This window comes from Mycetomoellerius zeteki, unplaced genomic scaffold (genome assembly GCF_001594055.1).
Source record: "Mycetomoellerius zeteki isolate Tzet28-1 unplaced genomic scaffold, Tzet1.0 scaffold174, whole genome shotgun sequence".
NCBI lineage: Eukaryota > Metazoa > Arthropoda > Insecta > Hymenoptera > Formicidae > Mycetomoellerius > Mycetomoellerius zeteki.
In genome coordinates, this window is record NW_017256696.1 from 1,146,615 (window position 1) to 1,160,688 (window position 14,074).

At 35.5% G+C, this 14,074-nt stretch overlaps 1 protein-coding gene across 1 annotated transcript; it reads left to right on the forward strand.

The window, feature by feature from the left end:
* The first annotated feature begins 907 nt into the window (after nt 1-907).
* pyd (zonula occludens-like protein polychaetoid) lies at nt 908-13,647 on the forward strand. Its single transcript, XM_018446133.1, has 16 exons — nt 908-1,887; nt 4,677-4,846; nt 5,230-5,432; nt 5,737-6,165; nt 6,808-6,874; nt 6,952-7,102; nt 7,449-7,600; nt 8,031-8,325; nt 8,776-8,947; nt 9,042-9,267; nt 9,342-9,516; nt 10,865-11,074; nt 11,412-11,753; nt 11,848-12,078; nt 12,304-12,510; nt 12,680-13,647. The coding sequence occupies exons 1-16, from the start codon at nt 1,702-1,704 to the stop codon at nt 13,103-13,105; spliced, it is 3,642 nt and encodes a 1,213-aa protein (XP_018301635.1). The 5' UTR covers nt 908-1,701; the 3' UTR covers nt 13,106-13,647.
* The last annotated feature ends 427 nt before the right edge of the window (nt 13,648-14,074 follow it).

Sequence of the window (14,074 nt, forward strand, 5' to 3'; positions counted from 1 at the left end):
CAAATGGCAACGACGAGGCTTGTTGTGTCGTACAGCCGTGGCTGCGTGACCGAGCAAGGCGAACGGGAGCGAGTGTACCGAGTCTCTCCCCGTGCGCGGAGAACGGCGTGAACGAGGAAGGGAAATTCGCGACGACGAACAGAGAAAAACGGGTCAGTCGCGAATCTCGGAACCACGGAGGTCGCGTCGCCCGAGATCCTCCTGATGCCTGATATCGAGCAAAGATTGAAATTTGCCACGAAATTTGCGAAATTCGTCTCCTCGACAGGAGACACGGTGCAAGTGTGATCTCGCGTGTTTCTTCGATTTTCTGAAATTGCTGCTTGATTGCGAAATCGAGGTGATCTCGAATGAAGTCTGAGATAGGAGGGAAACGTGCGCGGCAATCGGAGAAATCGCAAAGTATTGACATATCCCAGCGACATTCGTTCCTCTACATTCATCTCTACTTTCAGAACAGCTTCTCTTTACATTGTTTTTCATTTTAATTCAATATTTTAACTCTACATATTCTCATCGGATATTGTAAATGTGAAATTTCATTTAGTATCGTGTAAATTAGTATTATTCTAGTATTATTAATCTAGTATTATTCTATTTGTTATCTAAATTATATTTAAATCTAGATTCACAAACAGCACTATTGCTGATGTTTTATCTTTTGAGGTACTAAATTACACTGCGCTCATGTTTATTTTATAAATTTACATTGCACGACATTTTATCCATATTAAATCCATAAGTTTTTTCTTATCTTCGATTATACAAAAATTATACGAAAAGAAATATAGTACAATAAAAAACATTTTGTATTTGTGTTAAAACCGGTCTTTAAAGGAGTCGCTTTTAAAAACTAATGGCCTCGGAACAATCGTATTAAAGACATTTTTTCTTGGCTTAAAATTTATTTGGTCCATGCGTTTAGAAATCTCTGATTTTGTTTTGTGAATTTCTCGAATTAGTACAATAAGCGGGATTCTTCCTCTTCACGCTACATTCTGAGTCATCATGAGTTTTGTCAATATTACGAAACAGTGTAAATAATCTCGTGTTGAGAAAAAAGGAGAGGGAGAATTGATGTTTTTTCTGAAGGACAGAAATTAAGTAATAATCTGAAAGACGGCGAATATTTGTTTTGATTGCTAATCAGTGTTGCACAATATCGAAAGAGAACGACATAGAGGCAGCGCACAAATCGATCTCTATAAATTCCGGAGCAATTTCTTCAAGATTACTTTCCACGAAGAGAGGCGTCAAGAGGCATCAAGAAGTGGCGAATATTCGAATGTCAAACGTGTTCTCTCCTTTCCAAAGGAGAACGTCGATGACGAAAGAACTGTAATATTGATGATTGCTGCACAATTCCGTTTTTCCGTTTAACGGCAGGACGGCGGCTCTTTAAACGCAGCAATCACTTTTACGCAAGAGTTTTACCAGCTATCGATTGGCGATCGCGCGATCAGCGCGTTTACCACGTGATATACGGTCGAGTAACGATGCGATCGCGGCGGAGTTGCCTGCGAAGTAAAATCGATCCGTCAATCCCACGTGGTTCCACGTAAAGATACGGACGTCCGAGAGAGGAGATGCTCCAGGGGTCGCGAATGATCGGCGGAAGTGCGCGAAGGAGCGGCCCGTGAGAGAATCGTCCTGGTGGATCGCGCACAGGAGGACTGGGAACGTCTTCTTCGCGTTAAGAGGATGGACAGGGGCGATAACAATATTGTCGGAGTTGGAAGTGGTGGAAGTGGCGGAAGTGGCGGCGGTGGTGGCGGCGGCATCGGCCTCGGTGTGGGCTGTCACGTGGGAAATTCTGGATCCCCGCCGAACTCCACCTCGTCGACCCACGGCACGATGCACAACTCCTCCGGCGGGTTCGACGGCCAGGTAGCGCATCCTGAGATCTTTAAGTCCGATTATGGAAAGTCTTGTGTAAATATTTGCGCGGTCGTTAACTTGTTTCCTGAATAATTCTTGACAAATTCGATTGTCACAAAGGGAGAGTCTTCTGATTCTCTTTAAATCGTTCTCACGCGATCTTATCCCGTTGCAGTGCTTACTAAAATCAAATTAATGTTCGAAGTTAAAATTCGAGCGATTGTTATTTGATTTATATCAGAACTATTTAAAAGTTCTTGGTGAAAATTTTTCTTGGATTTCTTCATAAAATTATTCGGATCTTATTAAAATTAAAATTTTCTGTATACTTTTCAGCTGTTTACAAAAGTTCTCAGATTTTTTGTTATACGAACTGGAACACTTTTCAGAAGTACCAAGAAAATACTTACACACCTACATCTTTTCTGAAATTCTTTATATAGAAAGACCACTCATAAATACCGCTTAAGGGGATAAACAAAATTTCTGTATAATTTTATAACTTTTTAGAAAATTTCTCAATTTTTTTTAGTACGAATTGAATATTTTTCAAAAATACTGAAAAAGTTTGCATCTTTTTTAAAATTTTTTATGAATTCTGAAATATTTAGAGATTTCTAAAATTTCTTATCTTATAATTTCTGAAAAAAAAAAAAAAAAAAAAAAAAGTTTAAAATATTTTTCCAACGTTTTTCATAAATTTAAAATATGACAAATTCTTAAAATTTATGAGATATTACAAGAATTTTTTCACCAGGGAAACGCGCTGCGCTTACGTTTGCATATGAATTGATAGGAATCGAGGTGTGCCTAGAAGTCGTGAGTGATGAATACGGCACATGATGGTTTTGTCTTATTGATCACGATAGTCAATAACAGGGATGTTTATTAAAATGCTCGCTCTCTCTCTCTCTCTCTCTCTCTCTCTCTCTCTCTCTCTCTCTCTCTCTCTCTCTCCTTCTATTCTATCACTTCCATTCAAGTTTATCCTGTACAAGATACTGTACCTGATCGAATACGGGATTAGAAATAACTTTGCTACGTGTCGCGTACATGAGGGCGATAACTCTGCCATTTGATACGGGATATTGGGTTATCTGACGATCGCTTTCCTGTGCGGGAGAAGATCTCCTGTAACACGTGCTCTCAAGTGATTCACAAGTCCATCCGGGGACTAAATTTATCGCGGCGAATTGCAGGACTCGGGCACGTTTTAACGGTGAAATTCGCCGGTCACGCACGGCTCATTGTTACAGCCTCGCCAAAATTAATCTAATTATCGTGCCTTAACGCTCGATGCTCAATGATGATTATCGTTAATTTAACCGGCGCGTATTTCAACGAAAACATGCCACGGAGCTAGGATATACGCGGCTTCGCGGAATGTGTATAATTACACCATTGTATTCGCTTCCACGTGTGTAGCGAATGAATTATTGCTTTAATTAGGCGATGTTGTCGTCTTCTAACCGCTAGTTAAACGTTGTCTCATTGTGTGCGTAAAAATAAAATGTTAATTTATTTAACATATATGAAGTACCGTTAAATTATTTTACGTTTGTAATTTTTACCTTTATTTCGACGTAACTAAGAGAAGTTTGATGAAAGTAAATTTGTAAAGTTCACACGAATGGAACAATTTTACTGAAGTATCTAAAACTTTAGCTATAGAAATAGATTTGAAAATAATTTTGTTGGATCATATTAAAATAATTATGTAGGACACTTAAGCATAATGAGCAAATGCTGCAGAAAGTTTTGATATTCTAGCATCTTTAGCGTTATGTATAATTTATATTTTAATGGTCTAATAAAATTATTTTCATATCTGTATCTAGCTAAATTTGTAGATACTTTAGAAAAACTATTCTTTTCGTATAGCGATTTCAAATTTGTTGCTAATCTTGTTTATGCAGGGATAAAGACTTCGCTATGCTTTGGTCGCCAACTATTATTACCAAGATGATTTAAGGTGTTGTCTTGTCGCGTGACATGACAGTGTGTCTTGGTATTGATACGGTATTATCTTATTTAAATATACGATGTATAACTGGGCTTATCTCTATTTAATATTAAGAGATGATGTAAGTACGCGAAAGCGTGTCTTTCGGTATAATATTATTGTAATCATTTAATGATAATATGTCAACTGACTATAACAATCGTATCACTAAGCGTATCTATTCAGATGCTTATATGACGACGTTAGCAAGAAATGAATTAAAGTATCAGACACAATTACTTATTGAAACTATTTCATTTTTGTGATATGGGAGAATAATGACAGCTCCAACACATGTTTTATCTGAAAAAAGTATCATGTCTCATATTTAAAAAAATTTTTCATATTTTAAACTTATAAAGATTTGAAAAAAATAACTTAAACTTTTTCAGATTTCATAAATTTTTTTCGAAAAGAGAAATTAGATCTTAACGCGTTAGAAGCTATATTATTAATTTTTTATACTACATAAATATAATGGAATTTTAGAAACTTTAAAATATTGTAAAAATTCTAAATATATAAAAAACTTTAAGTAAGATTTCTTAGTATTTTTTTAAGTGTTCCAATTCGTACGAAAAATCTGAGAAATTTTCTAAAAAATTGTAAAGTTTAGATAAATCGTTAAAAGTTCTAAAAAAGTTATGTGAAGAATTTTGAAAAAATTTTTCACCGGAGCCAATGAAATATGTTAAAAAATAATTTTTCGAAAAGTTTGATTATATTCTAGAACTATCAAATGGTATTTTTTCAGTAGTGGCAGATTTATTTAATATTATCTTCTTTTTCATTTAAGACTGGTGACAGAGGATGGGAGATCCACCATATTAAGGTGACCAGAGTCCCCGGTTATGGCTTTGGAATAGCTGTGTCAGGAGGTTGTGATAATCCTCATTTCACTAATGGCGACCCAGCGATCGCAATCTCCGATGTGCTCAAAAACGGCCCAGCTGAAGGAAAATTACAGTAAGTCCACCAGAGCAAATATCAATAAACTTTTTTTAAATACATTTTGCATTATTTAATATGTATGCAGTTTCTCTTTTTTTAGTCCATAAAGATTTCTTACAACCTTTTATTTATATATCTCTTAACATTGTTATTTATTAATACTTTTTCATTGTCGTTAGCAATTAAATCTTAATTTATGTAAAAACTTTTTAGTTTGAATTATTTATAAAATGAAAAGATTTATTGCAAATCGATAAACATTGATTCTTAGTCTTTGAGCTACTTTTTTGAGATAAACTTAGCATTTTTCGATATTTACTAGTTTCGATTTTAATTTAATATAATCCTCGTAGTGTTAGCAAGATTATTATTTGAAAATGTATATATATCGTTAATAGAGTGAACGACCGTATTATCTCCGCCAATGGAAAATCGTTGGAAGGTGCCGATTACGCAAAAGCCGTACAGGTTCTGCGGGATTCCGGTTCTACTGTTTTACTAGTTGTTAAACGAAGAGCTTTCTCAAATTCACCCAGTTGTTTAGGCAGCGGAGTACCTCAGAGTCACCGGCTTACACTCACGCGAAACAACAAAAAGGATGGTACGTAATTAGATAGCATGTATGTAACACTTGTGCGACTTGAAGGTCTCGAACAATGTACATACATATACGTCTGGCTTTCGGTATCTTTGTCAATTTCGTTATCCGATTTGAAACAATTAATCTCATTTAATTTAATCTAACTTTTTTAAATCGAATTCAATTTAATTTAACTTTTTGAATTAATTTAGTAGATACGATTTCTCACTGAATCTTCAAGTTGTTTATTCAGTTCTTTATTATAATTTTTATCTTCACAATGTATGCGAGACAAGACGCAGTAATTTACTGCCTTGATTTCTAGACTTCGGCATAGTCCTGGGATGCCGATTGTACGTGAAGGAGGTTACGCGAGAGAATATCGGAGTGAAAACCGGGGACGTGTTAACCCGAATAGGTAGCGTTGCCGCCGATAATATGAGTCTGAAGGAAGCTAGAAAGCTGATGGACCAGTGTAAAGACAGACTCTCGATCGTAATTACGCGGGATAACTCGTGCTGTCATGTGCAGCAACAAGGTAAAGGGGATAGCGGTGAATACCTGTCGGGCGCAAGTTACAGTAGTCAGAACTTATACGTTCCGCCACCCACGAGGCAGCCCTTAGAGGATAAGAGTAACCTCGTGCCAAGGGGCCGTTCGCGGGGTCCACTGATGGACGTGTCTCTGAGCCAGCTGGATTTACCAGCTACGCCCACCGTTGATCCACCTAGACCACCTCCACCGAGACCGGAAGGTATGTGTCGTGATATGGGCGATTATTTCGATCGTTTTATATATTCAAATAGGGCTTTAACATTTTGAATGTCATATTGTTGGACAAAAAGTCTAAGTAAAAGCTGTTGACACTGATCGAAATGTTAAAAAGTTCTCATTTCAATATTGAGCTTAATAAAAATCTAATGTACTATTTTACACTTTATTTTTTAATATCTTAATATAATTTATATGATTTCTTTAATATCTTAAATATTTAGTAAAAATCATTCTTAATCTGATAAATAAAATTATCACCCACAAATGATGAGGCTTGCGAATTTTTCGTATTACCCAATATGAGTGACATAGCAGCCAAGTGTTAAATGAAGCTTTAATAACCATACATTTACATTATTCTTTTTACTAATCTCAAATCTAGTATAAAATAATATATTAGTTAAACTTATATATTAATTTTATTTTTCTTTATCGAAAATTTCATTCGACGTCATCTTTCGTTAATCTTTTAATGTTGTTTTAATGAAATGCTAGCTTCATGAAATATAGTTACTAATTGTCTGGATTGAAATTACCTTGATCAAATAAATATTTTCAAAATAATATTAATAATGAAGATTATTTTCTTTTTTTTTACTTAATGTGCTATTTCTTTTTATAGATTATTATAGTACGCGTAGACAATTGTACGATGAAGATTCGGTTTCGCCTCGGACGAAACAGCCTATGTAAGTAGATAAAGTTTTATTCTGTTTCTTTCAATTAGACAATATGCAATGTTTACTTTGATATTACGTGTGTATAGGCCGGATCCTCGATTCATTACATTTCAAAAGGAAGGATCCGTAGGCGTGCGATTAAGCGGTGGCAACGAAACCGGAGTTTTCGTAACTGCAGTTCAAGCAGGAAGTCCTGCATCGCTTCAAGGTCTTCAGCCAGGAGATAAAATTTTAAAGGTCAGTTAACAATGATAAGTACTTATTACCACTTATTTATATTTAAACAAACTAAATGTTCAAGACTCCAAAGATCCAAAAGTGACGAAAAGAATAAAAATAAAGTTAATGAGTCTAATAATATTTATTTATCTCAAATGATTCTTTTATTAGAATAATTTTAATCTTAAATTTTATTAGAGTTTAAAGTGTAGAAAGTATATATTTGAATAATTCTGCTTAAAGTTCTCTTACAATTAGATACTTTATGAAAATCTTTTAAAAGAGATTTAAAAAAATTTCCGATTAGAGATCCTGATATCCGTGTATCGAAACTTTACAAAGAAATGTAAAATTTTTGCGGCAGATAAATGATATGGATATGAAGGAGGTCACGAGGGAAGAAGCCGTACTGTTCCTTCTTAGCTTACAAGAACAAATCGATCTTATCGTGCAACACCGACGTCAGGAATATGACCAAATTGTTGCATCCGGCAGAGGCGACTCTTTTCACATAAAGTAAGTGATATTTATGATATAAATTAATAATCTTAAAAGATATTTGTTCAAAATGACCAAAACTACAACATCCAAAATTTAGCCAATTCGATGGAAAGCTAATTTTCATAAAGTATGGGATCCTGTAGCTCGCAATTCCTTGTATCTTATACTTCGTTCTATTCTGCGATCTACTTTGGCATTTCATCGTTACTTTATTATTAATTTTAATTTCTAACTCACGATTTAAGTATTCTGCCAAATATTAAAGATATTTGTTTTGATGACTTTTACCTCTGGAGATTAGACTTACGATGTTTTCGCAGTTCGACAACGTTGAATTTACTCATTTTGATAATTCTACTGGCCTTATTCTTTTATATATTATTCTAAATTTAGTTTAATAAAAAATGATTATAACTGACAAGATACATCTCTGTAAAATCCGCAGAACTCATTTCCACTATGAACAACCGCAGAAAGGTGAGATGAGTTTTCGCAGTGGCGATGTCTTTCATGTGGTGGATACTCTTCACAACGGCGTCGTAGGATCTTGGCAAGTTTTTCGAATTGGACGAAACAATCAAGAGGTACAAAAGGGTATCATACCTAATAAGGCTCGGGCTGAGGAACTTGCAACCGCACAGTTCAACGCTACGAAGAAAGAGATGAGTGCCAACGAGAGCAGAGGTAGTTTCTTCAGGAGAAGAAGAAACAGTCACAGACGCTCAAAATCTTTAGGAAGGGTGCGAATAAACTCTTTTTATTTATCTTTATATATTATATAATCTAATACAGATTTTTTTATATTGTATATATATTTCGTTTAAATGTTATTTTGTTTATTTTATATCATATGTTATAAGCGGTAAAAAGGATTAAATAACGCTTTTTAGGCTTTCAAGGGTATTATCTTTAAAGATAACAGAAAGTTGGCAGGTTATCGCCGTGTTTTTATCCATTGCTAATGCCAACGTTTCGTGAACCTTACCGTTCACTTTATCAGGGCGAGGAGCCCTAATGCAGTATCAGTGCGCTCCTCGCTATGATGAAGTGAATAGCAAAGTTCACGAAACGTTGGATAAAAACACAGCGATAACCCGCAAACCTTCTGGTATCTTTTAAGGATTAAACAACTTTGTATCTATATTAATAGCTGATTAAATTAATTTTCATATTTTTTCTACATTTTTTAGGACCATTGGGATGACGTAGTATTCTCCGATAGCGTAAGCAAATTTCCGGCTTACGAACGTGTGATCTTAAGACACCCTGGATTTGTCAGGCCCGTCGTTCTCTTTGGACCTGTAGCCGATCTTGCTAGGGAAAAGCTTCTAAAAGATTTCCCTGATAAGTTCACTTCGCCACGTAAGTAAACAATGTACTGCATTAACTGTTTACTGAATAAATTATGTTATCATACTTTCGAAGCAGATATTGCTGAATATTGAATATTTTGTAGAAATGGAAAGTCAAATGGAAGATGGAACGGGGAAGAACACCAAAACATCCGGTATCATTCGCCTGAGCGCTATCAGGGAAGTGATGGACAGGGGCAAGCACGCGTTACTTGACATTACTCCGAATGCCGTGGATCGTTTAAATTATGCTCAATTTTATCCGATCGTCATTTTCCTAAAGGCCGAGACGAAGCAAGTCATCAAAGAGATGAGAGCTGGTATACCAAAGTAAGAATGATAGCGAGATGAAATCTCTATTTTTCCCTTGCCAAATTCTATATGCGACGTATATATGATTACAGATCAGCGCATAAAAGCAGTAAAAAGCTTTTGGAGCAGTGTCAGAAGCTCGACAAGATCTGGGGACACGTATTCAGCGCAGTGATCACTCTTAATGCACCGGAAGCTTGGTACCGGAAGCTGAGAGAGCTCATCGACCGCCAACAGCAAAGTTCGCTGTGGATGAGCCAAACCAAGGTAAAACAATTTAGTCAACGTACAAGTTGTATTGCAGAATTCGCGTGCTGTTTGCCTTGTTTTACTTTAATTAAATATAAAAATGTTAGTAAGAATGAGAAACTACTGAAAATGTAACTATATTAAGATGGTTTTTTTATCCCCTTTTTCTCTTTTCATCCTCTATTTTCACTTTTCTCACGAATATCATGGGTTTTTCTCATTGCTCGTATATACGCCGTATTGTACGGCGATCTTAGGCATAATTTGGGTCTGTTCATTGTAGCCGATATATAGCCGATACACGGTGTGGGACCTATCGCATCCGCCTGTATACGCTCACACTCCACCTCCTGTCCTCCCACCTCTTCCACTTCCCAACGATAACGTGTATTACGACGAGAACAAGAACCACGACATGCTTCTGTCACATCATCAATCAATATCATCTTTTATGGGAAAATTCCCGCCACTTCCGCAACCGCCTTCAAACTCGGGCGTCATCCGTGAGCAATTTTTCGGCTATATATAAATTCTGCTTGCTTTAACTCTTTAACTACGAAATTTAGAACAATATTTTATAACAATATTTCAGTCATTTAACATGCTCTTTGTTGAGCTAAATCAGTTTGTCGCAGTATTTCATACAGAAACGCGACGTATGTATATCAGTTAATCACTAAAGAAGCAATTAAAATGATTCGACTGTGCAAACATGTTAAAAATAATAATTAAGTTTACATTCGAGTATATTTGTTTAAACAGTTAAAGGGTTAATTTAGCATGTTTTATGAATTTCTTCACTTTGCATGGCTGTATCTATCGTAATAATCTATTTCCTTTTTCCAAATTTGTCAATTTATTGAAACTCTCAAGTCTATATAGTCGCTGACGTTCGAGAAAATAAAATATTTTCTCAGTTTGATTGCAATACAAATAAAAAAAGGGAAAATATAACTTAAAATGTTTATTATAAAGTCGCCAAAAGTTTCCTTTTTTTTATTTTATTAATATTTACAAATATTTTACTTTTTTACGCTAGCTTGTTGAAGAAAATACAGTTTTTTCTATGCGTTTTATATGTCTGTGAATGCGTGCTTATCATGCTATCATATTTCTACTTTGCTTCCTTCGCACATCGTTTAATTTGTAGTATGCTTAGAAAGAACAGTTAGAAATATATTATTGTTCTAAGAAAGCATATTACAAATTTAATTTTTATACAAAATATCCATACAAACATAATAACTCATTCATGGTACTTCGTTGATATCCAAATAACTTATATTCATTGTGTCATTGGATGTTAATTCACGTACCATATGTACCGTTTGCCTAACGTGATGTCCATTGTGATCTGCGCTCGTAGCCGGAAGAAGCTCTCTCGGATGACTTCCTATTCCCGATGACTTCTCGCCTCTCCTACGCTTCCTCTCCGGAGAGCGATTTGGAGCTGAGCCCAGCGCCCGTTATCCCTGGTACTTTGGGTCCACCATCGCGATTAAAGAGTAGTTCTGATCCGAGTATTGCTACTCAAGACGATACTACTGCGCCGCCACCGTATTCGACGAATTATCAGGTATGTGTATTTTCAGATACATAAAAATAGCGACTTACCTATTAGACTTGATTTACATCTTGTAAATAAAAAAAATTTGTTTCTCTTATTTAGAGCATATTGAATGCGTTCAATGAAATTTATTATAAATTAGAAATTTGATAAAAATATACAGTATATCTAATAATTGATACAGCACTCATGTACAGAGAGAGCAAACTACATGAAAATAAAAGTACAATGTTATTTTACAATTTTTTATTTAGTCTATTCTTGCACTATTTTTTTTCCTCTAAATTTTTTTATAGGTAGAAGTATAACATGTTATAATGTTTCTAATAGATTTCTTCACTTCTAGCAATCGTTCGAACAGCAGAAGAGAAGATCCCAAGGAGTAGGTGATAGCAAATACGGCTTCTCCTTGTCCGGTCAAAGGAGCAATCAGTCCGGCTCACCAGAATATCTGGGCAGCTCCTTTGAGCCTAGATCTCCTCATCATAGTCCACCGGACCTTCCACCACGAGTTGATCGAAATGCGAAGCCGATTAATCAAACGCCACGGGGAACGATAGGGCGATCCGCTCAGGAACGTCTTGGAGTGAATAAAACTGACTCAATTCTAGATATGGGGAATTACATCAATGCGACCCCTCACAAAGCAAATGCCACATCATCTTTAGAACGGGCACAGCCGAAAGCAGTAAGCGATATCTCTTCTTTCTTGACATGCGTGCCATAATTCAAAATAAATCGCGCTATTCAACTGTAAGATATATTTATGCTCTCTTACATAGGGAAGTTACGACAGTATGTCTTCCTACGATTCGTACAACAATACTAATGGGAACGCGAACTACGGAGTGGCAAATTTGAACACGTCGACAGGTCGTTTGGGCCCAAATGTACCTGATGATCTCAAAACCAGTAACATACCAGCAAGAGCGCACGATCCTTATAGATTCACTAGATCTACAGTTCAGCCCATTTCCACGCACGACGCATATACATTTATTTTATATACAAAATACAAATCTTTCTTAAATATTATAAACTTACTTTTTGATATATTGATGTTTAATTAAGAATATTAATTAAGAAAGAATTTTTTTAATATCTTGAAATCGTCTTTTTTGCATAGAATAATATTATAATTAATATTATTTATTTTTTATTTTTTTATGAAACTTTATAACATTTATAACGTCTAAGTGTAAGTCTGTAAGTTCTAATACGAGATCATTTCTTGTGTTTACAGCCGATCCACCGACTACAAATCGATACCAATTTCACAAAACAAACCGCCAGGCACTTATAAACCGATTCCGCCTCCAAAGCCGAAGAATTACAGGCCACCTCAAGTGTCGCTTGCACAAACGGAGACCAACGGGAACGATGGGAGTAATTCATATCAACACTCGAAGAGTTATTCTATTGCTACGTCGCATGTGCATAATGGGGTAATTATTTTAAAGATTATAAAAATAATTACTCTTTCTTCTTATATTATTCTTATCATTGTTATCAATGTCTACAGTGATTCGCGATTCAATGAAAATTAAAAGGCGATCATACCGATTATATCAATCACGGGGATCGTTGCGATTTTATGTGGATTTTTCTATTTAGGTAGAAAGCAACAGTAACGTGCAACGCAACAGCGGTCAGTATTACTACAACATCCCGCCGCCCGGTCGTCACAACGACGGCAATATTGTGAATTCACATCACAATTTAAGTCATCTTACGTCGCCGACACACAGCCACAGCCTCAGTCACACGCATTCTCACTCAAGCCCGCCGGTAACCACTACGCATTCCCACAGCAACAGTACTGGTCAAATCAGTCTCGGTCTCCCACATAACCGGAACAGTACGAATCACAATGGATATATGCACGGTAATAACCACACTCCCGCAGGTCCGCTCTATCCCTCCGCTAATCCTGGACACAATAGGGAACCCAGCGGTCTGGACCTGGCTGGTAGCCGAGAGCAAAGAGGAAGCGCTTTCGAACTCTACCGAAAGCCAGTCCATCATTACAATATGAGGTGAGTGTAGGCGTGAATAGAGAAGAATTTACTCAAAAGAGAAAACCGAAGAATGCAGCGATGACTTCGCTCATATTTTAAGAACGTGAGATGATCGATCTTGTCCTTTGCACGGGCATTAATATTTTTAAAAGCGCAAAATATAAATCTTGGAACATGGAAGAATTAAAAAAAAATTCTCCTGTTAATTAGAAATAACATACGATGTTAATTATGCGATACAAACCGGTTTTTTTACTTTTGCAATCTTTTTTTTATGTATTTTTTAATCCCGTCGAATGTAGCTCAGTAGGAATGTTGTTGTATGTTACAGTTAACGTGTATCCTGATGCAAGACTTATTATATTAGGATAAATTAACGAATTTATTGGAGTGTGCAGAGGAATGAATCGTGCAATGTCGTAAACATAGATAAAAGAAGAAACGAAGTTGTGTGTTAGCTAATACGTAATATTATGAAGAATTCTGTGCCTTTAAAAAAATTAAATTTTGGTTATAGGAATACCATGATACCAACGGAATGAAACGTTTTTTTTTTTAATCTTAGCGAAGTACTTAAATATGTTCTACATGAGAAGAACAAATTTTACGAAATAGAGAATTTGTTTATTGTAACAAAAAAGATAATATCCTGAAGATTATCTTTTTCGATATGTAAGTAGAAAAGATCTTATCATATATTTATGTATCATGAAAGTGAGTTTAAAACTCATTTTAATGGTGATACATAAAATACGCGCGTACGTTTAATAAGAATAATGTAGAACAAATCTTAAAGACAGATAAGATGTAAGAGTGCAATGTAACGTAACAATACTCATTGTCAGTCCATTATACACCAGGTGAAATCTGTACAGTTATATTAGTTATATTTTCGCACATTTTTACTGGAAATATTAATAACGTCAGATGGATAAAAAAGAGAAAGCAATTTTATAAACTCATTGCGAAAAACATTAACATAAATATCAGC